We start from the raw sequence: 27,952 nt of genomic DNA, 5'->3' as shown, positions 1-27,952 counted from the left end.
GACTAAGCCTGGAACTCTTCAAAGCCATATCCTGTGACAATCACAAGGGATTTCTCCGCCCCGACGGTGACGGAAAACTCGTGACTCTGACCTGAGCGCTGGGCCGGCGCAGAGAAACCCAGTCGGAGCCGCGAGTCCGGACGCGAGGAAGCCCCCGACAGGCGGCGCATGCGCAGTCCCGCGCCACGGGACCTCCTTCCCGCTGCCGAGACGAGGAAGCGGGACGCCAAATCCGTCCTCGCGCAGACGCCGCCGGGCGCGGAGCTGGGTGGCCGCCCTCCCGGAGGCGCGCCTGCGCACGTTCCCACGCACGCTCCGGCGTACGGCGGCGGCCAGGGGTCGCGAGCCGGTGGAGGACCCGCACGCGGAGGAGCCCGGAGAGACAACGCTTCTTCCCTCCCTCCCCCATTCCCCTCCCCGTTCCCTCCCCCCTCCCCAAGAATGTTCCGCTACGAGGTGAGCTGTTGCGACCGGAAGTGGCCCCTCCCTCCCTCACGCGCCCCTTTTCCTCTCTTTTCCCCTCTTATCCCGTGTGCTGCTGTCCCGCGCTTCGTTTCGGGGGGGGGGGGGGGCGGAGCGGGCCGTGGGACCCGCGGGACTCAGAGGAGCGCGTCGCACCTGGGGTCGTGGGTTTCATCCAAGAGCCGTGAGCTGGCTTCAGGGGACGGGACTGTCCTCTTAGTTGTGGCTGCGGAGAGTTGGCCTCGGTTTTGAGGCGGGGAGGGCCCGTTAAGTCCCTTAACGGGACCACCTGCCAGCCCCACCCCGGGAGGAGCGGCGGAGGGGAAGCATTACATCCACCTGGTGGCTCTTCTTGAGGAAGAGGGACCGGGGAAAGCCCAGAGACGTTTCCCGCCCTGGATCCGGAACCACCGTCCCTCCAGCTACACACACCTGTGCACACAGGCGACCGTCAGGTCCATGGGGCCCGGGCGTGCCCTTCGACTGGGTCCGCAGGCTGTTGACTAAAGAGGCCTGGGAGTTGGGAGGGGGCGTGTCCGGCGGAAGTTCCCTCCGGGCGAGTGGAGGGAGACGTGGGTTTGGTGCCGGTCCCGGTGCGTGAAGCAATCGTCGAGAGTCCTAACCTGTCACAAATTCGCTGCGTGACCTTGAGCGACTCCTAATCTCTGGACGTAAAGTTTCCGGATTTCTAGAGTGAAAGGGCTGCTCTAGATAATCCATAAGAGTCTTTCCAATGTAAAAAGCCAGCGATTTGATTAAGTAGATCTTTGTGATTTGAAAGGAGCGCTGCGGGATGTTGCGTCTAAGGTGGAGGCAGCTGCACACCTGCTCGTGTACGTTTGCGAGGGCTTACGATGGGTGAGACGGCCCCGTGGCCTAGCCTTGCCTTTGGGAAAAGCCTCGCTGCGAGGGAGCCAGGCAAGGTATATCACAGCCCTGCCTTTGGAGTCTGAGTCTGAAAATCGCGGACACGTACTTTATACTTGATAGGAAATGGAAACATAGAGGGATGATGAGAAGCGGTAGTCAGTTGCCAAAAGAAAAGAAAACTTGGAAAATCTGTTACAAAGTGAAGTAGAAGGAGGAAGTGTTTAAAATAGAACCCGCTGAAGTTGTTATGGTGATATCTAGCATTGTTGAGCAATCCAGTCTTCGCGTAAATCTATGCCTCATTGGATCCTCATAACCGTGAGGTAGGTGGTGGTGTTCCTGTGTTGCCACTTAAGAAACCGAGACTTAGAGCCTAGCAAAGCCTGAGGCACTGTAGGTGCTCCAGAGGTATTTAATGAATTAATTTCAAAGAATGACTTGCCCAAGTTCACACCATTTGTAAGAGTGGAGTCAGAACTTGAACTTGACATATCACAGCTTTTTGAGAGTTTACTTAATTGTGGTTGAAAATTTTAGCTTTCTGTTTTATCACCAGAGTTTGGGCCTGTAGGAAACAGAAGAGGGGAAAGTGTTCATTTTCAGTTGTCATTACTGTTCTACCCAGTGATGTAAAGGAAGCTGGCAAACCATGAGGATACGCTTTTATTAGATTCCTGATAGAGAAATGGGATGTTTTTGGGAAAAGGCTAAATGAAATAAGGAATAGGAAAGAGAAACTGAAAGAAAAGAAGATACTGAAAATTTTCCAATGTTGGGGAAATTGGGGGAGAGGAAAAATGCCATCTTTACAAAAAGTCATAAGCTATTATGTTGATTGGGAAGGTGAGATGAACATTTTTAGAATATTTTACAATGAAGTTGTGAACTTAATGAATAACTAAATCTCTTTTCTCTTTTTTTAGTCTTTGGAGGATGGTCCTCTAGATGAAGATGAGGATGCATTTCAGGGCCTGGGAGAGGAAGATGAAGAGATTGATCAATTCAATGATGATACATTTGGGTCAGGTGCAGTTGGTAAGTGATATCTTTGTCTTATATCATCTTGATCTCTTGCTGTTTTCAAATGCTCTTTTATAAGTACTTTGTAAGTCTTAGCAGGAGTAACCTCAGTCACTAATTTAGCAAAACATTCCATCTTGGTCTTAGAATAATCTAGTCTTGACTGGAAGCATCTACTCTTCTCCTCTGGGCCTCTTTTTGACTCACTTTTAAAACCAGATGTTCTTTAAGCCCTGTCCCTTCCGGCTATATGATCTTTTGCTCTAGGTTGACACTATAAGGAATTCAAATGGTTAGAGAAGTAGAATAAAGATTTAAAATAATCCTAGAAGCCCGGCCGGGCGTGGCTCAGTGGTTAAGCATCAACCTAGGATCCAGGCAATCAGAGTTCGATTCCCGGTCAGGGTACATGCCCGGGTTGTGGGCTGCAGCCGATCAATGACTCTCTAATCATTGATGTTTCTATCTCTCTCTCCCTCTCCTTTCCTCTCTCTGAAATCAATAAAGATGTATTTTTAAAATAAAATAAATAAATAAATAAATAAAATAAAATAATCCTAGAAGAGGGGAATTTTTATTTGTGGAACATGTAACTTAAGGAAAACTAGTGGACTAGGAGAAAACTCAGATTCGGATGTGTATGTTTTAAAATTCAGTTGATCAGTACTATATATTACATGACCCTGCTATTATCTCATAGTATCTTCAATAAAATAATCCTTTTATTCAAAGAATTTTGGTGATGGAAAGTCTTCATAGGTTAGAAACAAGATGAAATTTTCCCATCCTTGGATATAGATAAATATTCTAGGAGTTGGCAAAGGTTATAAAAAGTTAAAGAGCCAACCTATTTTTAGAGGCCACAGAACTATGGTTACTGAGATGGGGAATTTAGAGAGCAGACATATATGATAAAGTTTAAAATTAGAGAGCCTAGGACAAGTACACTATTAAGTTAAAATTAAACTGTACATTTTAAAAAGTGAATAGGTAAGACTCAGTGCAAGTATTTTTGCTCTGTTTTTGCTGGGATATGTAAATATGTGTGATTTCTTTGGAATCAAGCACTTCTGTCTATGCAGCAAATATTCAAAGTTAAGTAATAAGAAGAGGTAATTTAACAGTAGTAGGTAGGGCCAAGGTGTTGACTATCAAAAACAAATAAGAGGTCTTAAAAGTGTTATAATGGTTACTGGTTTTGCTGTAACCTAAACAGCTTAAATTTATTAAAGCTTAGACTGAGTTGAATGAATTGGCAAAAATGAAAGAGTATATTATCAGTTAGGGTTTACAAAATTCAGTAGAGAGCTCCACTATTAGGAGCAGCAAAAGAAGTGTTTAAGGTAGAAGGATAGACTCACTACAGAAGGGAACCAAAGACCTTTTGGATTATAGCCATAGTTTAGGAGATGAGATCTTCCAAGAGGATGACATAATCTAAGATGTTGTTCTCGCTCCAAGGAGATCACAGGCAAAAGCAATAGAATAGAATTACAAAGACAGGGAACTGGCGTGAATTGCAAATTGTATTTGAAGTTAATTTACTAATAATATATAGAATACAATAGAAGCTACAAACATTGTGTGCTTGTTTCTGGAAATCTTTTTCTTTTAAAATATTGTACTGAATCTTACCATTTTTAAGCAAATTCCTCAATATTAAAATGAATTGATGGAATTGATTTATAGATATTATATTAAGATGAGGCAGCATAGTAATATGTCCTCAGTTTTGAACCTGGACAGATGAGGAATAGTCTTCCCTTCTCATTGACTTCCAGAATACTGTGGATAGTCTTCTGAGTTCCTACGTTCTTCACAAGATGGGGAAAATATTGCCTTAAAAGAATGCTGGAGATTCAGAACTATATTTTATATAATGGAAAGAAAAGTACACACACAATGAGAAAGCCCCTGGGGTTGCACAGAAAACAACAGGTAGTAAAAAGCAAAGGCAGTGAAATAGCATTTGGTTGCCCACTTTGTACTGTGGGGCATAAGGGATGATTAAGAAGGATTTCTTGGTCAACAAAGTTTATAATGGAGAAAAAGATTTCTAAACACAAACCCTTTCCATTGAATATAATGTACTTGAATTGTAAAATTAAAATCTTAATTCCTCATAACATCTTTTTCCCCCCCATAATATCTTGATCTAAATACTATAAGGATTTACAAATGGGAAATTGCTTTTTAAGTCCACCTGTGAACTGCTTAATACACCTCTACAAGTAGATACATGGCTGGTGTAGAGAATTTAAACCAGGAGATAAAATGTCAGGCCTTTGACATATGTTTGGTTTGATGGTTTCTAATTCAAGGAGTGTCTTGAATGAAACCTGTTAGCACAGTAATTATTTTAAGTCACTAGCTAGAAACACTCTCATGTCACCTTTCCTTAAGAAACTAGTCACTGTCTTCTGCATGAAAATGTTTGCAGCATCTTACAGCAATAATTGGGCCACAGTAATTTCAACTTATTCTCTAAAAGTCTTATCTTTCCAAGATGTAAGCATCTTGGACACCATTCTAAATGTTTTATATATAGTCCTCACAGCAACCTTGTGAGGTAGGTGCTATCATTGTCCTCATTTTAGCAAATGAGGAAGGAAAGTGACAGAGAGGTTAAGTAACTATAAATGAAATCAGTGTAAACCACCCGTTAAAGCAGTTTGGGGGGGAATCTTTGGGACTCTCTTACCTCCACGTGGAAGGACCCTCCCTCCTGTTCTTCCTACTTTTATTGCTAGCTGCTATAATCTTTAGGGACTGAGATTGCCTTAAAATTAAATCATCTCTACTTCCTTATTTTGTTTTTATTTTAAAATATCCCTGAGACAGACTTCAGGGGAATTATTGCAAGTATAAGTATGGGAGCCATCAGAGTTCTAATTTGCATTGTTTTCATTCACTGCTTCGATGCCTATCTTTACTAACTTTACTACTTTCCTAATTCACTAACCCATATCAGGTTAGAAGTTAATGAGTTGAAGAAAAACAGGTATCTCTTTCCCTCATTCTTTTGCCTACTGTTTATCATTTTTAACAATGTGGATTGAGGTCCAGCATTGGCGTATGTAAGTAACTATATGTTTAGGTCATTAGAAAAAGGTACAGAGTGAAGTATCCTCTTACAGTAAAGGCCCGCCATCTCTGACATTGCTTCAGATGATTTTTCACAAAAGCAAGTAAAACCTGAATGATGATAGTATTTATGGCATAGATTCCTTTACTTACATGTATGAAAAAGTACCAATTCACAACAGCCATTCTCACAGAATATTGGCTATTTAACCAGTGGTTTTTTTAAAGTGTAATTATTAAGGACAAACAGACTATTCATTTTTGGTAGGATCTGGTAAAGTTAGTAAAGATAGGCATGGAAGCAGTGAATGAAAACAATGCAGATTAGAACTCTGCTGCATTAGAATCGATCCATTAACAAATTAACTTATTAAATTTGGAAAATAAATGTAAAGCTTGGCCAGGCGTGGCTCAGCAGTTGAGCATCGACCTATGTATGATCCAGGAGATCACAGTTTGATTCCCAGTCAGGGGCGTGCAGGAGGCAGCCGATCAATGACTCTCTCATCATTGATGTTTCTCTCTTCCTCTCCCTTCCTCTCTCTGAAATCAATAAAGATATATTTTTTAAAAAAGAAAAATGTAAAAACATTCCTTATTTGACATTGTAGACTACCATTTTTTTGGCGTTGCTGAATAAAATTGCAAAAAATTGTCCTTTAAAAGCTTTCTCAGTTTACTCTTCCTTAGCAAAGATGATACAAATATTAATGTCAGATTGATTTTTAGTTACACTTGTTCTTTTAAGAATATTTTTGAAGATAACTGATTATTTAAATTAATACTCTTAATTCATCTAAAGTAGATTTTCCTCTTTACCATAAGTAGTACTTTTAAATCTAATTCAGTGCCCAAAGTCTAGACAGTGGTTGTCATCATACCAAATTATAAATTTAAAGAAGTGCCACTTCCCTTACTTTTTGGACCAGTAGTGTTAAGTGATACATTGTTATGTAGTAAAAATAGCAGATTGTAAGTGTTTATAATCTGACCCCCCGAAAGGGACTTAGCCTACTTAAATATTTGCCTAAGATGTTAAGATATATTGAGAATTTGCAAATAATCTAAAGCTCTGTCAGTAGGGAATAAGTTAAATTAATTTTAGTTTATCAGCAGGGTAGAATCTTACATAGGTATTAAAAAGAATAAGATAATACTATCAGTAGTTGTGTGTGTGCGCACACACATGAAAAGATGTCCAAGCCGTACTGCTTAAGTAAAAAAGAAACAAGTTAAACTTTATAGTTTGCAATATGAAAATTTTAACATACCTGTTAAGTTATGGGAAACTCTTACTTTCTAAGTTACATATTTGTGTGATTTAACATGTATTTTCTTTGTAAGAAGAAAGAATAAAGATAATTTTAACAAGTTAAGTGGTTACCGTCTATTACATGTGCCTACATATCAGACACCTTTTTTTTTTCTTGTCATGATGCCTTCCATTTTTCCGTCTTTTTCTAATGAGGTATATGGGAAAATTATATGGGAAGAATTGTCATTAAGGACACTTTTTGAGAATTCTTTGTTTTTGTGTTAGTTATAAAGGGAATTACCTGTTATCCCTCTGTTGAATTGTATTGGACATAGAAAACAGAACTAAAATCAAAATAAAATATATAACATATACAAAAGAATACATGGGTGTTTGTGGAATAGAAAGTAGTGCGTGTTTAGATGAGGTGAAGGTGGAATTAAAATGAAAAGGTTATTTAGGGAAAGGCTCAGTGAAGAGGGAAAGGTATCTGAATTTGAGTTCTGAGAGGAGCAAAATAGTGAGTAGAACTTTTATGGTGGAAGCAGAATGTAATGATGAGATTGAGGAGCACTGGAATGAGAGAAGTGATGGTGGTTCCGAAGATGCTCATCTGTGCTATAGCAGGACTCAAAAATAATCCTGTGTCAGCATAAAAAAACGAAACCGCAACCTAGTGCCAGTGCTACAGACTGTATAGTAGTGTGCAGGAATAGCAAAGACATAGTCAGAATAGAAGAGGAACTGACCCATCACCTTTGCCCTGGTGTATTGCAGTAGCCACATGGCAGTCCTCCATGCTTCCAGTGTTGCTGCCTCCTTCCCCCAGTCTGCTTTCAACACCACAGCCAGAGTGATTCTCTCAAAAAGTCAAGCCACATCAAACCTCCAATGACCCCTTCTTTCAGTCAGAGTGGTCCAAGAGGCCCTGAAGGAGCTCCCTCCTACTGCCTCTTTGACCTCATTTTCTTTCATCTCCCCCCTTGATTATTCCAGTCCAAACACAGTTCTTTCTGTTTCTCAAAATCATCAGTCTCTCATCTTAAGGCCTTTACACTGACTTCCTCTGCCTGGAACATTTCCAGATATCCACATGACTGGTTCTTTTACTCTTGAATCTTTTACTCAGATGTTACCCTCTCATCATCCCATTTAAAGTTTTCAGCCTGCCTCTCTCCTTCCATATTCCTGTAGCATTTCATCTTCTAATATAGTTTCTAATTTACTTATTCATTATGTTTGTCTGTTTTCTATCTCTTGCTTGAAAGAAAACTACAGGAGGGCAGGGATCCTTGTCTGTTTTGTACACTTATGTTTCCTATGTACCTAAAACAGTGCTTGTCACATAATAGATGCTCAACAAATATTAATTGAATGAAATGAATAAATTCAAAAGCTTGTAAAGATGGCAGTTATAATATAAGAGAAAGCTATATGCTAGTGCAGTGAGTTGTAACTTTAAATTTGTTGCCTGAAATGTTAGAAATTCAAGACCAACACTTTCAAAATTGGTTTCAGAATATAGTTTGGACACCATTGATAATGTTATTAAGCTATTACTCTAAATGCTTGGTATGTGTTACTTATTCTTAAAGGTGAAAAGCCCACTTTATTATGCTACTTAGTTTAAACTTTATTTCCTGTCTCTAAGTGGAAATTTAACTTTCCAGCTATCCTCTGGAGTTGGAATTATTCACTTGGTTAACAGAATTTTATAAAACTTTTTTAGAGCCAATATTTATTTTTTATGATTTCCTTATAGATGATGATTGGCAAGAAGCACATGAGCGACTGGCTGAATTGGAAGAGAAGCTACCGGTAGCAGTTAATGAACAAACAGGCAATGGAGAAAGGGATGAGATGGACTTGTTGGGTGACCATGAGGAAAATCTGGCAGAAAGGCTCAGTAAGATGGTGATTGAAAATGAACTTGAAGATCCAGCCATCATGAGGGCAGTGCAGACCAGGCCAGTTTTGCAAGTGAGTAAGTTACTCTGATTTGAGCACAGTAGCAGACTAATAATTAAAGTGAAATATTGAGCTTTGCCATTTTATTTCATGTACTATAATGAGAGAATTATATATGCCATGCTATTGAAAATTGTTAATGTAATTCCTGGTGACAGATCTAGAGATGAAGTTGGGGGATGATGTATACTCTTGAACCCTATAATTTCTTATTCTCAAGCAGTTGAGGCTCTTTAGAACCCTGTTCGCTAAAAGCAGATATATCTTGCAGAGAGCCCACACTGTTCCAGACTTGGTGTGTTTTCCTTTTTTGTTAGCCCCAACCAGGAAGTCTCAATTCCAGCATCTGGGATGGATCTGAAGTTCTGAGGCGAATCCGAGGACCACTGCTTGCTCAGGTATTAAACATTTTCTCTTTATATAAAATTCCTAATATGTGAAAATTTCAAGCTGGCCCCTGTTGTCATCCTTTCCTTGCAGAAACATGTAATTGGATATCATGTCTTACATTGATTACTCCATCCAGCACTCATAGTTGTAACACTTGATTGTACCCTTCCTCAGCCTCCATGGAAGTGCTCACTTGACTGTGCTTTTCTTTGAAAGGGTTGAACGGATGCCATTCTTACTCAGATTTGTCAGCTTACAATCTGAGTTACTTAAAAAGTCTTTTCTAGGCAGAGCTATAAGGCTGGAGAACAGATCAGTGTTTGCCAGTGCTTGGGGGTGGGGGTGGGGGTTGACTACAAAGCCAGAGTATGGAGGAAGTTTGAGGAGTGATATCTCAATTGTGGTGGTAGATTCATGACTCTGCATTCATTAAAACTCAGAGAACTGTACACCAAAGAGGGTAAATTTTACTGGATATGTAGTAAAAATAAAATTTAAAAATTTTCTTGAGATATTTTGACATCTGTAGAGATTATTAAAACATTTCAAGTTAGCTAATTTTTTTTTTTTTTTTTTACTACTTCCATGATTAGGAAATGCCTACAGTGTCTGTATTAGAATATGCCTTGCCTCAGAGGCCCCCACAAGGCCCAGAAGATGATCGAGACCCTTCCGAGCGTGCATTACCAAGGCGGTCAACTTCACCAATCATTGGGAGTCCTCCTGTTAGAGCTGTCCCCATAGGCACCCCACCTAAGCAGATGGCTGTACCCAGCTTCAACCAACAGGTACCTCTCATTAACAGGCACTCAGCCCAGGATATTGGGAATCTGGGCAAAACTATTTGGGAAATTGGTGATGCCGGGAGGAGGGTGGATGTTTTGGGTAGGCATTAGATTAGAAAGAAAAATAGCCAATTAGAGGAGAAGTTAGTACCAATAAGAGACACATTCCCTAATGCCCCTCGCTGGTGCTGCTCCTGTTGCTGCTGCTTTTTAAATGGGGAAAAAAAGGGTAGTTAACCACATTTAGTGTATATATCCTTTTTAAAGGGTTTTGCTGGCTGCCCAAAACATTAGCAGAGAGGTAACTGAAAGCTGGGGGGAGCGGGAACACACAGCATTGTCCACATCCCTTTTTACCTTTAAGATATCCCTGCTTTCCCTAGAGCCTGTGCAGTCCTGTTCCATAGACTTTCCTCCACCTGAAACGAGCAGCTGAAAAGGAAGGCCAATTTGGAAGGTATGGGGGGAGGGTGGTGTTGGTATGGCCTAGTTAGGCTCAATATCCCATGAAATGGTGGAGTCACATGTATCACAAAAGAGCTAAGCATGGCGGCCATATCACAGGGGCTTAGAATAGGACTTAGTTAATCCTCCAGCTTTCTTATCATTCCTTCTCCCTCACTGCTCCAAAATATATCCTCTTGGAGAGAATTTGCAAGTTTGAATATCTGCTGGTACCTCCCTCAGATAGCATGGAAGGGTGGGATAACTGGAGAATTAGCTAAATCTTCCTCAGTTAAAAGTGGCACTGTTGCTTGATGTTTGTGAGAGGAAGTGACCAAAGGTTCTGTATGTGAACCCATAGCCTTAGCAATTTGCTTAGAAGTAGGGCTTTGCATTGAGAACTGTGTCTCTACCAGTGCTAGAGGGGAGGGACTGTAGGTGGAGGAAAAACTGACTTCACTGAGTGTAGTTGTTTATATGTTTGTCCTGATAGATTCTGTGTCCGAAGCCTGTCCATGTTCGGCCCCCAATGCCACCACGTTATCCTGCTCCCTATGGTGAGAGGATGTCTCCAAACCAGCTCTGCAATGTCCCGGTATGTCACTCTACAACCTAATGAAAATGCAGTCTATGTTTTCTGATCACTACCTATATAATCACTATACGAGTATATAGTCTTCTCCTAAATTATACATATTTTTTCTATCTCCCTACTTGAATTTCTGGATCTTTTGGTACCCTGTTCAGAAGACATGGTTCATTATGTTCAGTTGTTTCTTACTTCAGTTCTTATCTTTAAAAATCTAAACTCAGAGTGATCACCTGGTTTCCTGCTATCTCTGTCCCTCGTTCTACTTTTTCATGTTACATGATCATAGTACTTCATAATTTCATAATTATTCTCTTTTACATTTCTTCAGTGTACAGCATGACTGTATAATTTAAGAGTTTTTATATCCAAGTTTCTTCTGGATCTCTATTGAGTTCCCTTATTATATTGGTTTACCTGTTTCATAATATGAGTATAATTTTTTTCTTTTTTTTTTTCTAGAACTCTTCCTTACTGGGTCACCCTTTCCCTCCTAGTGTTCCTCCTGTTCTCAGCCCCCTCCAGAGAGCACAGCTTCTTGGAGGAGCACAGGTAAGCCTTGAATAGCCTGACCCATAAAGAGCTCTCTTACTTTCCTAAGGTTTCCTACATGATACCCTTTTTTTGCTCTTTGGTCAATCACTACTGCCTCCTTTTTTTTCCATTACCTTTTCAAACAAAGTTACTGATGGAAACAGTATTAACTTTTCTGTGGGTAAAAGCAAGGGGACTTGCCTAACTAAATCTAAGATTTTGTTCCTCTGCAGCTACAGCCTGGACGGATGTCTCCCAGCCAGTTTGCACGGGTCCCTGGATTTGTTGGTAGTCCTCTTGCTGCCATGAATCCCAAGCTGCTGCAAGGGCGAGTTGGGCAGATGCTTCCCCCAGCACCAGGCTTCCGTGCCTTCTTTAGTGCTCCACCCCCTGCTACACCGCCTCCTCCACAGCAGCACCCCCCTGGCGCAGGACCTCACCTGCAAAACTTACGGTATGCACAACGAATGCTGCTGTTCGTTTATTCATTGTTGGCTGAGTTTCCTGTTGACGTTTAGTGTTTTAATATGGAGGCCTCATGAGTCTCATTTCCCCCAAGTCACATGCTTCCTATGTACATTTGCACATTACTAGTTAATCACCTCTTTATTTCTTCTAAAGTTTATGTCTCACTTTATATTCATTTTACAAACACACATACTAGTTTCAGTGTCATGCCAAGTCGTTGTACCTAAGTACATTAACTATTTGGAGGCTTCTGTTTAACAGGAGCCAAAAGAAAAAGAATTAAACTGCCTTAATGTTAGCTCCCTGAAATTTATGATCGTCTGCTCAGGAGTTGAGAATTGGCCTTTGTGGAAGACATACGAACATACGGCTATCTTTTTCTTCTAAAGGATCTCCTTAGAATAGACTTAAAATTCCCTTGGATGGACCTGTATGAAGTTATCTTGTATTGACAACATTCTTGAAAACATCAGGACAACAGAATTGAAAACCTTTTCCCTTTTTTCTTAGATCTCAGGCCCCAATGTTTAGAGCAGACACCACTCACCTTCATCCCCAGCACCGTCGACTTCTGCATCAGAGACAGCAGCAGAACAGAAAGTAAGTGCTCACCCTCCTCCTCTGCAGTTTCTTGATTCAGATGTTCATTTTGACAGTATAACAAGGTGCTACTAATTTAGTTTACTTTTTTAGTAAATTTAATTAGTATTGAGTTTATTTTACTGGTAAAGTCAGAACATATAAGCTGTCATTTTATGTTTTTGATACACTAGCTTTAATGACAAGATTTTGTCAGCTAATTTCCAAGTTACTATAATTCTGTTGATCATAAATCAGAAATACAGTTTAGATGTGGGTTTTTTGTGGGGTTTTTTAGCCAACATTTTATACTCCTTACCAAGTTCTTACCATATTCTTAACTACCTTTTGTCTACCATCTCAGCCCTGAAGGAATCTTGGACTATGGTGGCTAGCCTTACATTTAGGTCGTATGTAAAGCCAACAGTCATCTTTAATTTTAGCTGTAATTTTTTAATCCTAATGCAACAAATGCAAACATATATTGATATATGTGACCCCAGCTGTATACCAGGCACTGTAGTAGGTTTGGGGATTGAAAGAATGGTATATAAAACCCTGCCTTAGTGGAACTTATGCTATAATCATTCATGTATATAAAATGAGAAAATTAAACAGAACTTTGAGGTTTCTTCAACCTTCAGTTGTGTTGTTCTCAGTGTTTAATCTCTTCTCACTTGCAAAGAAGCTCTGGAATATTGTTTGCAGGAAAAAAACAGTATGGGCTCTTAAAATATTAATTTTAAAAATACCATATTAAAAATCTAATGCCTATCATTAGCAACATGGGACTGTACACTTCAGAGTTTGTTAAGAGGGTAGATCTCATGATAACTGTTCTGTATAACAAAAGGCATCATACACAAATACGCAGTTCCCAGTAGAACCTACGTGGCTCATAAAAATGAAAAGAGTCTCAGAAAGCTCACTTGTAATAGAAAAATGGAGATTAAAATTAGATAACCATTTTATATCACCAGATAGGCAAAACTTGAAGCATTTCATCATAGTCATTGTTGGCAAGAATGGAGTGTACAGCCTCTTAAGAGACTTTGGCAATAAATAATAAGGTTGAAAATGTGAATATACCATATCTTAGCAGTTTCACTTTTTATTTATTTATTCATTTATTTATTGTTAATTCTCATCCTAGGATATTTTTGCCATTGCTTTTCAGAGACAGTAGAAGGGAGGGAGGGAGTCAGGGGAAGAGGGGAGAGAGAGAGAGAGGGAGAGAGGGAGAGAAACATCGATGTAACCCCATCGATGGGGTTGCCTCCCATGTGTGCCCCAAACTAGAGGTGGGGAGCAAACCCTCAACCCAGGTACATGTTCTCCAGGAATCAAACCGGAGATGCTTCTGTTTGCAGGCCGATGCTAATCACTGAGCCACACCAGCCAGGGCAGCAGTTCTACTTTTTAGTACATACCTGGGTATATTATCAACCTGGATATAAATATGAAAAGCACAGTGTTGAGTAAGAAACAAGGAGACCATTTATATAAAACTGAAAGGCACACAAAATAACACTGTATAAAATTTAAAGATGGACACACAAGTAACCAAAGAACTGATAATGCATATGTATATAACCCATGGACACAGACAATAGTGCTATGAATGCCTGGGGTGGGGTAGGGGCTGGCTGGAGGGGAGCAAACGGGAAATGGGGGACATCTGTAATACTGTCAACAATTTAAAAAAAAAAAAAAGAAGAAAAATGTATAAAAACATTTCGGGGAGGATACATACCAAAGTTGTTCCTCTAGGAAGGAAGGGAAGCTAGAAACTGGCATCCATCTAGAGAAGTACAAGAGGGCCTTCAGCCTTAAATATAACACTTAATATTACTTTTTAAAAATCCAAGGCTAATTTGGCAAAATAGATTTTTTTCACTATGTCTGGGTAGAAGGAAAATGTATGTTTATCATAGTTTTTGCTAGTCTTTTCTCTGCATTTGAAGTATTCCATGATTTTCAACAAGTTTTTAAAAAGTCTATAAACTAGGAATCAAATTGGCCTGTGCTCAAATTTCATACTCTGACCAATACATACCAAAGTCGTGTGACCAGTTGTGTGGCTTTGGATTAATTACCTGATCTCTTTCAGCCTTGGTTTGTTGTCTTAAACGGGGAAAATAAACCTACCTCATAGGGTTATTGTAGGGTTTATACAAATATCCATAGGTGAACATGCTTAGCATCTGGTAAGGAAGTCAGACCTAGTTTTATTTCCTTAATTGTGTACTACATAGGTCTTTCCCCTCAAATTTTGTAAAGATTCACCTCTTTTTCACTTCTCTTTTAACAAAAGCAAAGGGGAATCTTTTTAAGGGGCCTGGTTTATTCTTGTATTATTATAAGGCATAATTAATGTACCCACTTTAAGTGAATGTGGCATATGTTTGTTTTTCAGTCAGCATCGGAATCTCAATGGTGCAGGAGATAGAGCAAGTCACCGGAGCAGCCACCAAGATCATCTCCGGAAGGATCCCTATGCCAATCTCATGTTGCAGCGAGAAAAGGACTGGGTATCCAAAATCCAGATGATGCAACTGCAGAGCACTGATCCCTACCTGGATGATTTCTATTACCAGGTAAGTACTCTATGCTAGGTTTGAGGATCACAGTTCAGTCCTTTCCTCTAGTGAAGGCTCTCCTTCAAATATATTAGTAGAGTTGAGTGTTGATAGTTTTCTTTTGAAGTAGTCTTCACGTAGTAAGAATGACTGCACAAATTCTGTCCTCTATAAGCTGGAGAGCCTCTCACTGTTCACTACAAGGTTTGCACAGATGCTTTTTATTTTTCACACACACAGGCGCTCAGACCAGTGTTTTCAGATCCCTTTGGCATCAGTAATCTGGTTCTTTCAATTAAGAATATTGGCATTCTGCCCTGGCTGATGTGGCTCAGTTGGTTGGCATCATCCCATGAACCAAAAGGTTGCAGGTCTGATTCCCCGTCAGGACACATGCCTAGGTTGCGAGTTCAAACCCTGGTAGGGGGTGTGCAGGAGGCAGCTGATCAATATATTGCTCTCACCTCAATGCTTTTCTCTCTCCCTCTCTCTCCCTTTCTCTCTCTAAAAAATCAATTTAAAAAATCTTTAAGGAAAAAGAGAATATTGGCAGTCTAACTTTAAAGATATTTCTATCAATAATTAACTTCTTTGAAGGCTGGGATTTTTTGATAAAGGAAATTTATGGTCTAACAAAAATTAGAGATCAATACATTTACAGATGGCAAGTTGTTACAGCCACCAGTATAATTATTTAATGGTAAAGAGCTGTCATATTCTGTGCTTGTGTTGCAACTGAAATTATCTTCTCATGTGGCAGAATTACTTTGAAAAACTGGAGAAACTGTCAGCTGCTGAAGAATTGCAAGGTGATGGCCCTAAAAAGGAGCGCACCAAGCTCATTACCCCTCAGGTGGCCAAACTGGAGCATGCCTATAAGCCAGGTAAGCCATTATCCCCACACCTGTAATAAGAGGAATTTGACAGGCTGCTGATATGATAAAATATAAATAACTATATAGGTGATTGGATAGAGATGTTTAAAACTAATTAATGAAGCACCATTGTCCTTAATAAACACAGAGATCGGCCTTTATTCAGGTGTGGAATGAGTGGTATGGTGGGTGACCTTTTAGGTCCTTTTCTACTTGAGATTCCATGACTTTTTAATACCTGTTTTAATTTCTGATATCGATGAAATAGATAAGGGAGGAACACTTCAGATCTTTATTTGATTATTATTGCAATAAAAAATGGGAAAGGGCAAATTTTGATATGAGATTGCTTTAGATAATACATAGATTTTTGTAGTAAATTGTTACTCTATGAATAAAGAATAGAGAGTATAAAGATCTCAGAAAGCCGCCTGCCTGCACAGCTGACTTTTTGTTGGAAATGTTTTGTCCTTGCAGTGCAGTTTGAGGGCTCTTTGGGAAAGCTTACCGTCTCTAGTGTGAATAATCCCCGGAAAATGATTGATGCTGTTGTGACATCTCGGAGTGAGGACGATGTAAGTGTCAGCAGAACTGTGTGTTTAAGAAATTTTGGGTCATCACTACTACTATTGGGGTCGCTGTGGAATGGAATGAGGCATGATGGAGTTGTTTATAGTCTACCCTCGCCTGGCCTGTCATGGCATTCTGATTTTCTTCAGCTGTGCTGAGATTCTGCCTTCATCTCTAAGGCAGCCAGGCAGGACCTGGGGTGGCAGGAATCTTTCCACTGGGTAACTGGCAGCAAACAGCATCAGCTATTTTCTCCATGTTTTTGTTTTGGGGTTGTTTTTTTTAAAATATACTTTTATTGATTTCAGAGAGAGAGGAAAGGAGAGGGAAAAGGAGAGAGAGAGAGAAACATCAGCGATGAAAGAGTTATTGATTGGCTGCCTCCTGCATGCCCCCTGCTAGGGATTGAGCCGGCAACCTGGGCATGTGTCCTGACTGGAATCAAACCTCGATCTCCTGGATCATAGATTGATGCTCAACCGCTGAGCCACGCCGGCAGGGCTCCAGTTTTTAAATTATCATTTTCTATGTGTTTTAAGATTTTTCTGTGATATCTTCATCTTCTGCATTCTACAATTACCTTTTGCCTATCTGTGAATTCATTTTAATGGTTTGTGTGTGGATTGATTCAATCAACTGTGACCTTTGTCCACATCAGTGTTTTTAGATTATTAATTTTCAAAGAGTCAAGATTGTCTTCCCAAAGTATTGTTACAAATGGAACTTAACATATGCACACATAGAAACTTATTTTTAACAGAGGTAAAGAGTACAAATTGAATAGTCTTGTCCTTTTTTAGGAAACAAAAGAAAAACAGGTTCGGGACAAGAGACGAAAAACCCTTGTCATAATTGAGAAAGTAAGTTTCAGAATTTGTTGCTATGCTTTCAAATAAGGAACTGTCAAATGTATGTGTACACAAGAAGTGGGAAAGAAAGTGATCAGTGTTCCGTAATTTTAATTAATGGATATATTCTTGTTAAGTGCCTGTTATGTACTGAGCACACGAGAAAGGAATGTGGTGTACCTCACCTGGGGCCTCATGGAAAGAGCACTGCACTTAGGTCACAATTCCACCTATGAATTGATTTAATCAATTGAATGAGTTCACATCTGTTTATTGGACACTCCCTGGGTGCTGGGCACTGTGCTGGGTGCTAAGAAAAACAAGGTAACACATACATTGGCAGTTACTTTGTGAAGCGTAAATACTGTTGCAAGGCCACAGAGTGTAGTGGTTAAGAGCCCAGACTCTGGAACCAGGCTGCAAATCATGCCTTTTTCACTTTTAACTGAGTCTGAGACTTGAGGCCAGTTATTTAACCTTTCTGTGCAGTCCTCAATTTCTTCATCTGTAAAATGGAGATGATAATAGTCTCTTTCTCACTAGGCTGTAGCGAGTATTTGGTGAATGAGTACATACATGCAAAGTGCTTAGAACAGTGTCTGGCGCCCACTAGTAAAATGATTACCTTTTTATTAATGTAAGGCATAGCTTGCAGCAGTGATACAGGTGGTTTTATTACAGAGCTCTTGCTGCTGCTGGTAATTTTAGAAAGTGTGTAATCGTTTTACCATCATTACCTTCTGGAGTAGAAGTCAAAGAGGATGAATGTTTTTCTGGACTTCGAAGAGCACCGTTCTGTCAGTTTTATTGCAGTGATCTTCTATGTCTAGGTGTTTATCTGCTAGTCCTAAACTGTGAGGTGGGTTATCTAATACTCTGATCCTCACTTAGACCTACAGTTTGCTCCTGGATGTAGAGGATTATGAAAGGCGTTACCTCTTAAGTCTAGAAGAAGAGCGACCTGCCCTGATGGATGAAAGAAAGCACAAAATTTGTAGCATGTATGACAACTTAAGGGGGAAATTACCTGGACAAGAGAGGTAAGAATTATGCACTTTGAGGAAAACATGAGACTAGCTGGACTCCCTGCTCTGCTAAGCTGAACTTGGTACATTTCTACGTTTCAGATATGCTCCCTTCCATCTCTGTGAGCTCCAAGTCTGTCCTTTTGGCCTAACTCAAATGCCACTTCATATAAAACATTTTGTAATCCTTCCCAGCCAGAGAAAAATCTCTTTATCCTGAATTCATTTTATTCAACAAATAGTTATTTAGTATCTACTAGGGACTGTGCTGGGTGCTGGAGAGAGAGTGGGGAATATTATTTAGTTACTGTATATGAGTTTACAGATTGTACCTGGGTTATGCTTACTAGCATGTTCAACCTTGTAATCTTTATGTATTTTCTTTCCTACCAAGCTGAAAAGTAGAAACATTTAAACTTCCTTGGGATTTTCATAGAGTACTCATACACTATGGCAGCCAGTCAGTCTTCCAGTGGAAACTAAACTCCTTAATATATCTTTTTTTCTGTATCTCTATCATCTCTCTCCCACCCAGTATCTGGAACAGAATATTGCTAAAGATAAATGTTCTCTAAATCCCAAATATTTATTTGATGAATGCAAGAGGACTGTGTAGGCCAGGACATACGCCAAACAGAACATAAGAATAAGCCCCTTCTTTTCTGGAGTTGGGCTGACAGGGAAGTGGTTGGGTAAATGTGGGTTTATCCATGGATTGGAATGTTACCCAGCCATTAAAACGTATGTAGTTGAAGTTTACTTATTGATGTGGAAAAGTGAAGTAACAAAGCCATGTGAATTCTGTGGACCCACAGAAAGATAAATTTTTTTTTTTTTTTTTTTTTTAAATATATCTTTATTGACTTCAGAGAGAGGAAGGGAGAGGGAGAGAGAGAGATAGAAACATCAATGATGAGAGAGTCATTGATCGGCCTCCAGACCAAGCCCACAACCCGGGCATGTGCCCTGACCGGGGATCGAACCCTGATCGCCTGGATCCCAGGTCGACGCTCAACTGCTGAGCCACGCCCGGCCGGGCAGAAAGATAAAAATATTACACACAGCAAAAAAATTCTTCAGAATGTTAACACTACATCTGAGATTATGAATACTTTTATTTCCTTTTTGCTTATGTATTTTTCAACTTTTGCTCTATAAACCATGTAGTTAGTGAAAAGTTTGTGTAGTTAGTGAAAAGTTAATAAAGGAAATTAATGCATATAGTTTGACCAAGTTTTTTTAACATACGGTTTTTGAAACATTTGGGAAACTTGAAAAATTACTTTTTATTATTTGGTTGAAAGTTGGAGAAGTAATTCCCACTATTTTGTAGTACATATAATTATAGAGTGAAAATGTAGTATATTCATTTAGTAACATGTAAGAGGAAAATGGTTTTCATATCGTTCTTGCTGAACTGAGTTAGCATTTTTCTTCCCCTGCAGGCCAAGTGATGACCACTTTGTCCAGATCATGTGTATCCGGAAGGGGAAGAGAATGGTTGCCCGCATTCTCCCTTTCCTCTCCACAGAGCAAGCAGCCGACATTCTCATGACAACGGCCAGGAACCTCCCTTTCCTTATTAAGAAGGACGCACAAGATGAGGTGATCCTCACAGGAGGAAGGGACGGCTCTCCTTTGGGTCTTCAGAGTTAATAAGATATCTAGAACCCACATTTCTTTTCCTCCCCATTCCTTTTGTGTTGGTTCACCTAACCTTTGTCAGTATGACTTGATTATTTAAAACAAAATTTTACTGCAGGCTTATGTTTTTAATTACATGTTTTGTCCAACACACCATGTTTCTAAACATGAAGAAGGCAGTAGTTCTTCCTTATTTAACATAATTGTAAAGCTGTAGCCCTGTATCCGAATTACTTGGGAGGCAAATAATTTATCCCTACCCCAAATAGGCTGAGCCAGAGTTTACAGAGAAGAGATCAGGGCTTCTGGATCTGTCAAGGTCCCCAGCTGAATAGGATGCTCACTAGCATTTGCAAACTTAACGGTCTTGGTTACTTGATTGGATATAAAGTAGCACTCATTGCATTGTCACCAGCTTAACATTTACCTTAGACTGAGTTGAATGGCATCCTGCCCACAGGAAGCAGGTCAGTGCTTTGAAGTAATTTTTATCATGATCTAAACTAGGTTGGAAATTGAAACATGAATATCAAGTTTACAAGTTAACTGTTGGTAAGAATTGTTCTTTGCTTATTCCTGTCATAACACTTGAAAGAGCAAAACTTTGTCTTAGAAGTTCAAAACAAATAAATTGCCAAGGATAGCACAAAGGGCTAGTGTTATTAACTGAGATTCAGAAAAATAGAATTAATGATAGTGAAGCTATTAGAATAAACTACAGGTTGAGCAATAACCATCTGATAATAGTCCCCAGGAAACACGATCTCAAGATACTTTATCAGTGGTGTAACATGAAAGGGTTGAAAATTATCCCTTCTGAAATGAGTTGAAAAAATACCTTCTGGAAATTTTAAGCATCTACAGAAGAAATGAATGTGAAGTTTAGGTCTCATCATTGGAAAAAGTGAATTGAGATGAGACAAGTACATTTTTTTAAAGAGTTCAAGAATGAAAAATGGGTTAGAGCTTAAGGATTTGAGGTTTATCCTAGAAAATAGAAGACAAGATTAAAAGTAATCACTACCTTACAGCATATAAATTGTAGGCAAGGAGGCAGACACTCATCGTAATCTCAGAGGCACCCATCAGTGGAAACAAGTTTGGGAGAACTTAATTCATTCAGCAAATATTTACTGAACACTTCTGTGTACCAGACACTTTTTTAGATTCTAGAAATATGGAGCCTAGTTCTAAGTGCTGTCAGCTAGCAATCCAGAGGTGCCTGCCTCAGTGGAGATTACCCACTAGTGAGGAAAACTTGGTTAAATAGAGAGGCTAAGTTTTTACCTATATTTATTAATGTGTAGTAGACCACTCTCTAAATACCATTTCCTTGAAGTAATAGCTAGTTCCAGGACTGAGGCGTAAAATGTACAAGATAATCCTGGAATATCTTGTGCCAGAAAGCAAGGAAGCCAAAAGATTACCGGGGTCTTGTATAAAAGATGCACAAACCAACTTGAAGGGGCTCCTGTTGGTAAAAGTAGGATTATTTGCATCTTAAAGAAAAATTACAGCAATGGATTGAAATAGGTATATTTCATGTGTTTATAATGATACCAAAAAATATGTCACCCTCAGAGATTTCTAAGCCATCAATTTATTCTGAAAACTGGTAAGTAAAATAAAAGAATCAGACATTCATTCTGCCTTCTCATCACAACCAAATATGGTGACCAGAGAGTTGGTAATAGAAAGTTCTTTAGAGAAGAATTTCAGCTACAAAATGCAAAAATATGATAAAATTAGGAAATCATTTTACAGCCCCCAATGGAAAAGGCAGTCAATCTGGATAGCAGTCGTTACTGGTGCTAAAAGCATTAGCTAAAAGGTGGATGGGGAACTTTACAGGGGTTGGAGCAGGCTGACAGCACCTGAACCCACTGGTCACTGTTTACACCAGTAAGAGGGGGACAACTGGACGCTATGTGCATCTTGATGTGATGCAGTAGAAAGCACACAGCTCTATAACCCCCGTTGAATTTGAATCTAATCAAACCTCTAATTCTATCAGTTTTTATGGGGGGGGAAGGGAAGATAGAGGATTCTGTTAAATGATACCACACAGGTACAGTTAGCCAGGTCCAAGCTATGGGACAAATGACCCAGTTTTTTCAACAAATAAATGATATGGGGAAAGGAGATGGACAGTGACAGTGGACCTGTTCACAGATTTTAAAAGCCTTACCAACCAAGTGCAGTCAATGTATGGATCTTATTTGAACCATGATTAGAATAAACCAACTGCTAAAAGATATTTTTGAGACAATTGGAGAAATTTGAATTTGAAGTAGATATTAGATGATATTGAGGAATTAAATTTTGTTAGGTGCGATAATGTCATGAGAGATTTTGTTAGAGATACAAATAAGTATTTATAGATGAAATGATACAATAAATTAGTAGATCACAAAAAGTTACCTACTCTCCACCCTTGGCTGCTATTTAAAGTAAAACCAAGTATCATTTTTTTATACCATGACTATTGAGTGCTGGAAGCACTTTTGATTTCCTTTCATGTGTTTTAACCTAGTTATGTTGGTAGCTCTGTATTCTAACTTTTCAGTCTGGGCCTTATGGCCAAAAGAATGAATGGCTAGCAGGCTAGAATCCAACAGCCTTGGATTCTGCTTCTAGCTACTAGCTTTGTAACCCTGAACACTGAGCTTGGTCATGTAGCTTCTCTAATAATCTATAAAACTGGTAAATCATTTCTCCATTTCCTCATTGAGCTTTTGAATAAACCAAGATAGAATTAAGTCTGAAAATACTTCTCAGTAATTCTGTAGCACTCAGACTTTCCCTATATTAAGAGGTTCTCACAGTGTATTGAAATTGCATATTTATGATCCCTAAGGGTCTGGCTGTCCTTTTAACTTTCAATCTGAGTGCCTGATGCATTTAAATTTTTGTGGGGTAAATTAAAATACTGATGTTTTATCATGAGTCTTTTGTATTTGAGAAGTGATTTTATACCCTTGGTTCACGTAAATCATGATGTTTCCTACGCAAATGGAGTTGAGAAAGTTCTCAGTCGATACCTTAGAATCCATTGTTAAGACTCCTGTAGTATCTGCTAGACTGGTCAGCCCTTTTTTGTTAAATATCGCCTCAGGCATTTGAGTACACAGCTGAGCACCCTTCCATCCATGCCCACCAATGGAGGGTGACCAAAGTAACGGTTGCCAGGATCTAATGCTTTTATTTCTTCTTTGTAGGTGCTGCCATGCTTATTGAGTCCCTTCTCTCTCCTCCTCTATCATCTTCCGTCAGTGACTGTCACCAGCCTTCTGCAACAGCTAATGAACCTACCTCAGAGTGCAGCTGCACCAGCACCCTCTAATCCTCACCTCACTGCTGTTCTCCAGAACAAGGTAGTCTTGCCTTTTTCGCCCCTGAACTTTGCAGCACTTCTGAATTTGAGTTATAGATAACAATAATGGCTGCTGTGGCCGTGGCAACTTGTTAGAAAGGTTTCTTTCAGTTGGGAGTTACATTGAGCTCTTAGTAACAGACTAGAAATAACAGTGGTTTCAACAAAATGCAGTTTTATGTATCTCATGTCAGTAAATCTGGTCTAGTGGCTCCACAGCGTGGTCAGGGATGCAGGCTCCTTCGGTTTGCCTTCTTTGCCATCCGTAGCAGTGGCTGCTGTGCTCATGACCTCTCCGGGTCCATGGTGGTTGTAGAATTCAAGGCTCCACTTTGCATCAGGAAGAGGTGGGTGCAGAGGGCTAAAACATGTGGACCTTTTCCAGGAGTTTTAACTAACAACTACTTAATCCCAATGGCCAGTCTTAGTCACATGCCAGCCTGACTGCAAGGAAGGGTGGAAAACATCTTTTAGTTCACACCATTGTCATCACAAATAAAAGAGTTCTCATAGGAGGAGGAAGCATAATAGAGAGTAACAGTCTTCATTCCACAACTGTAAATAGAAGAACATCCCATTCCATGTTTCATTTATGTCAAGTTAGAGATCCAGAGACTCATAGGGGACTCATAATACAGAGGAAGGAGCGTGAGCTTTGAGACAGCAAGTTTGCATTCCTTGCCTTCCACTCTCTAGGTTTGTGACCCTGAACAGGTTATTTTACTTTGCTGAGTCAGTTTCCTGATCTGTGAAGTGGGGGTGGTGATTCCACTTCAGCATTTTCCTAGGATGAGAGAACAGCTGTGAACAGTTTATTGTAGTGCCCAGCGCATGGATGGTTCTCATGATGTAGTGGGTTCAGAGGGCTAAAACAGTAAAGTGGAAAAGCAGGCTCTTTCCTTGCACCTGAAAACCTGTCAGAGCATGACTCTGAAGGGAGAGCAGCGGCAGTGCCTCTGGGGACTTTAGGTAGGGTTCTGGAGTGATCAGTTGTGTGCCTCCGATGTAATTGGGTTTCCTGGTACTAATTTTGATAAAAGGAGTAGAAAACTGTGAGGTCAGACAGGGTTATATAGCCCAGTGTTGTTTTCAGACATGAAGGGAACTTCTGCGGGAAGGTAGGGTTCTCCTCTGTGCGGGGAACTCAGGTGGGTGGGATCTCACAATGCCCCCTCTTCTCTTTATGGTCCATGATCACTCTGACTCCACTTCTGGTCCCTATTTGTGTTTTTGTCTGTGCCCCTTTACACTGCACGTCTCCTGCTTTTACTGCTCCCCCTAAAAACAAACCATTGTGTGTTTTAGCCTGTAGCGCATGCTGCTGACCGTGATAGTCCTGGATATGGGAGTGCATCTGTTTACCCTCTTTCTCTTTCTTTGTCAGACTTACTAGCATCCAGCTCAGCCTTTATATTTCCAGATAGGTGTGTCCTTTTTAACAAAAATCTCCTCTCTGTGTCCTGATCATCCCAGTTAGTTTTCTTTGTACAGTTTCCCACAGGTTTTAACACCTTTTTTCTTAATTCAAAGTATCTTACTCTATTTAATGTTTGTTTTTTTTCCCATAAACTATAATTTTCTGTATCAAAGTTTGTCTTCATTTCACTTTCCTTTTTAATTCATTTATTCATGGAAAGGAAAATTATCTTTTTATCACAGGATGGGGTGGGGGAGCAGAGAGAACCGTAGGACACTGGGACTTTCATTTCCATTGATGATGCTTTTTGCTGCTGTGCAAGGAGAAGGCACAGGTTGGTTTCCTGATCTTTGGTTGTCCGCTATGGTTGTCTGATCTTTGCCCAGTCTCACACAGAAGAAGAGCAGTGGGGTCATTTTTATTTCCCCTCAGTGGTGGGGGAGAAGGAGATGCAGTGCTGAGCTTGATTCCCTCTTTCCTCTTGTAGTTTGGCCTGTCACTGCTCCTCGTCGTCCTGAGCCGTGGGGAAGATCTACAGAGTTCAGACCCTGCTACAGAATCAACGGAAAACAACCAGTGGTCAGTCTGTGCTGTATTTCTTCTTTTAAGTTCTTTTAGGTAATTTTTTCTTTCTTTTTCTTCAATTGTTTTTACTGGTTTTCCCTTTCAGGACGCAGGTGATGTTCATGGCAACCCGAGAACTTCTGCAGATTCCCCAGGCAGCCCTGGCCAAGCCAATCTCTATCCCCACAAACCTAGTATCCCTCTTTTCTCGCTATGTTGACCGACAGAAACTGAACTTGCTGGAGACAAAGCTGCAGTAAGTTGGCAACAAGAGAGTTCCACATCTCACTAATGTTGGCACTTTAGAAGTTAGGAGGAGGAGGTTGGGGGGCATAAATCTGAATTTGGTGGAAGAGATTAAAGACCTCTTTCAAGTATATGAGTATCTACTAGATATCAACACTGTACTGGGTGCAGCAGCACCCTCATAGTTGACTGAATGCTAAGGGTAGAGACATCATAGGTGTTTTGTTACGAGAATTTTTACAAGGATATAATACATGGCCTTCTGTTTTAACTCATTTATACAAACAAGTTTCCTTTCTTTCTTTATACCTGTAGGCTAGTTCAGGGGATACGGTAAAAGATCTGCAAATGTGTCCTGTACCTCCTTTTGGCTGTCACCTGCACTGCTGCCATCACCAATGGAGTGTTTGTAACGAGGGAGGGGAGGTAGCTCATTCCCCAGAGTGTGTTGTGGGACCGATTCCTGTTCTCAAGGGTTGTCTCTAAACGCCAGGCGTTTCCCCACTGCTCTGTGATATTTGGCTGGGTGATACTTCTGCTGGTTTCCTCTTACCTTCTCTGTTACAATTCTGCATGTCCTACTTTTACTCAACTCTTCTCAATTTTGCATTTTCTTTGCCCTAGAGACACAAATATAATCTCTCCCAGTTCAGAGTAGGTTGTAGTCTGCCAAAGGATCCCTTCCAGCATCTTACTGAAGTCGTTTTCATTGCCCCATATTAATATGACTATAGGAGAGCCAATTAAGTAGAAATTAATATACGTATGCGTGCACACACATCCCTCTACATATGTTTCTGTGGTCTCCAGAGGCTCCTTAAAGAATGAGTTTTAGATGGAGAAATACTCAGTTGACACATCCCTCTTCTAAACACAAACCAGCTGATGTATTCTTGGTCTGTTTCTAGTCCTCCTTATAATTAATTCAGTGGGTTCCCCTTGTTTTAATACAAATACAGGGTATGCCAGCATATTTAATAAAATCAGAACTCTTAACTGGCTGGCGCCCAGCTCTAGACTGAGAAGTCCTTGTCTCCTCCCCACTTGAGTTTCCTTTGTTTCTGTCCACCTGAGTGGAAACAGCACACGGTTAAGCCTTTTTCCTGCTACAACTACAGTGTACTTGAGCCTGTCCCCCTAGTGCGTGGAAGATTGCCTGAGGTGATTCTAACTTAGAGCCTGCTTCCACAGTGTAGCTTTTGTCTTCCTGAGACTACTTCAGTAAGCCATGCTTTTACTTCTCTCCCCCATTTTTATTCAGTGTCTGGGATAGAAACCTCCAAATGTAAACGTGGAAGCTAAGTCGGGCTTGCTTTGTCCTTCACTCCCCACGCGTGGGCAGAACTGCTGTCCTCGCTGTTTCATCTCACCCAGGTCCCATCCCAGGGGCCTGGAAATGAACCCTAGCAGGGACAGCCTGCTGTGACCCTTTCCTCTTGTCCCTCTCCCATTCAGCAGGCAACCAGGATAAGGGGTTTTGATCCCTAGTGATAACAGCCCTCAAGAAAAATCTGAATTCATTTTACATGACTGTCCTGATTTACTTTTTGCTGTTCTGACCTTTTCGAATGTAGTGGGGGAGACAGGTTATGATGTTTAAAGAGAATAAACATTTTGCACATACATGTATTGTACAACAGTAAAATCCTCCATATAACCAGCTGTCCTTGTCTCCATCTCCATTTCTTCTCATTCTGTGGCCCTGGCTCTACCAGCTGTTCCCAGTGACATGACTAGCTTCCTCTGCCATTATCAACTGATTATTTCCACTGGCGCCTTCCCTGCCTTTCCACTTCATAACCAATCAAGTGGATACTTGATTAGTATTTCTTCCTCTCTGTGCTTTTTTGTTTGGTTTTAATTAATAAAAATTAAAGTTTCTAAATTTACATTTTTATAGGGTATTGTAAATAAAAACAAATTGTATACTTGAAAAAATGTGTGCCTGCGTTTCTCCTTTCTTGTTATTTCTGAACATGATTTTTAATTTGTTTTTGGCATATTTAGATACACTGGCAAACTGGTGTTGGAGATTGGTAAGGATATTAATGTTTTCACCTTTTTAATTTTGTTGTAAGGGAGAGAGAGAAAGATCTTATGTTTACATGGTAACTTTCCTTTAAAAACTTACCCATTTTAGCTACAAAATAGGATTATGAATTGTAGTAGATACCCTATAGTTCATCTTTTCTATGCCATCTATCTCTAGGCATATGTGACTTTTTAAGAGACTCGTGTGGCCCAGTTTGGCCTTAAGCTACTCTCACAATTCATCTCCCTAAAGGAGATGGGGGAAATTTGCTAGTTCATTATAGTAAATTTATGTTAATTATTTCAGACTTGAGTATATTTTTACTCTAAAA

The 27,952-nt window shown here is 40.1% G+C and overlaps 1 protein-coding gene across 1 annotated transcript; it reads left to right on the top strand.

Moving 5' to 3' along the window:
• The first annotated feature begins 362 nt into the window (after positions 1–362).
• Positions 363–27,527, top strand: PATL1 (PAT1 homolog 1, processing body mRNA decay factor). The gene is made up of 19 exons (XM_087821891.1): positions 363–456; positions 2,256–2,367; positions 8,454–8,671; positions 8,977–9,057; positions 9,643–9,837; positions 10,772–10,873; positions 11,330–11,419; positions 11,635–11,855; positions 12,380–12,469; positions 14,865–15,045; positions 15,788–15,911; positions 16,380–16,477; positions 17,273–17,332; positions 18,212–18,360; positions 19,791–19,950; positions 23,208–23,363; positions 25,267–25,358; positions 25,450–25,599; positions 25,905–27,527. Exons 1-19 carry the CDS (start codon positions 442–444, stop codon positions 25,924–25,926), a joined length of 2,316 nt encoding a protein of 771 aa, XP_087678017.1. The 5' UTR covers positions 363–441; the 3' UTR covers positions 25,927–27,527.
• The last annotated feature ends 425 nt before the right edge of the window (positions 27,528–27,952 follow it).

This window comes from Miniopterus natalensis, chromosome 11 (assembly GCF_054644295.1).
Source record: "Miniopterus natalensis isolate mMinNat1 chromosome 11, mMinNat1.hap1, whole genome shotgun sequence".
NCBI classification, from domain to species: domain Eukaryota; kingdom Metazoa; phylum Chordata; class Mammalia; order Chiroptera; family Miniopteridae; genus Miniopterus; species Miniopterus natalensis.
This window is presented reverse-complemented; position numbering and strand designations above follow the sequence as displayed.

What these genes read in the sequence shown, in the direction of transcription:
- PATL1 (XM_087821891.1), top strand. An exon ending in ACCAGCTCTGCAATGTCCCG is followed by an intron (nt 10,874 to 11,329) that starts GTATGTCACTCT and finishes TTTTTTTTCTAG; the next exon opens with AACTCTTCCTTACTGGGTCA. An exon ending in CCTCACCTGCAAAACTTACG is followed by an intron (nt 11,856 to 12,379) that starts GTATGCACAACG and finishes CTTTTTTCTTAG; the next exon opens with ATCTCAGGCCCCAATGTTTA.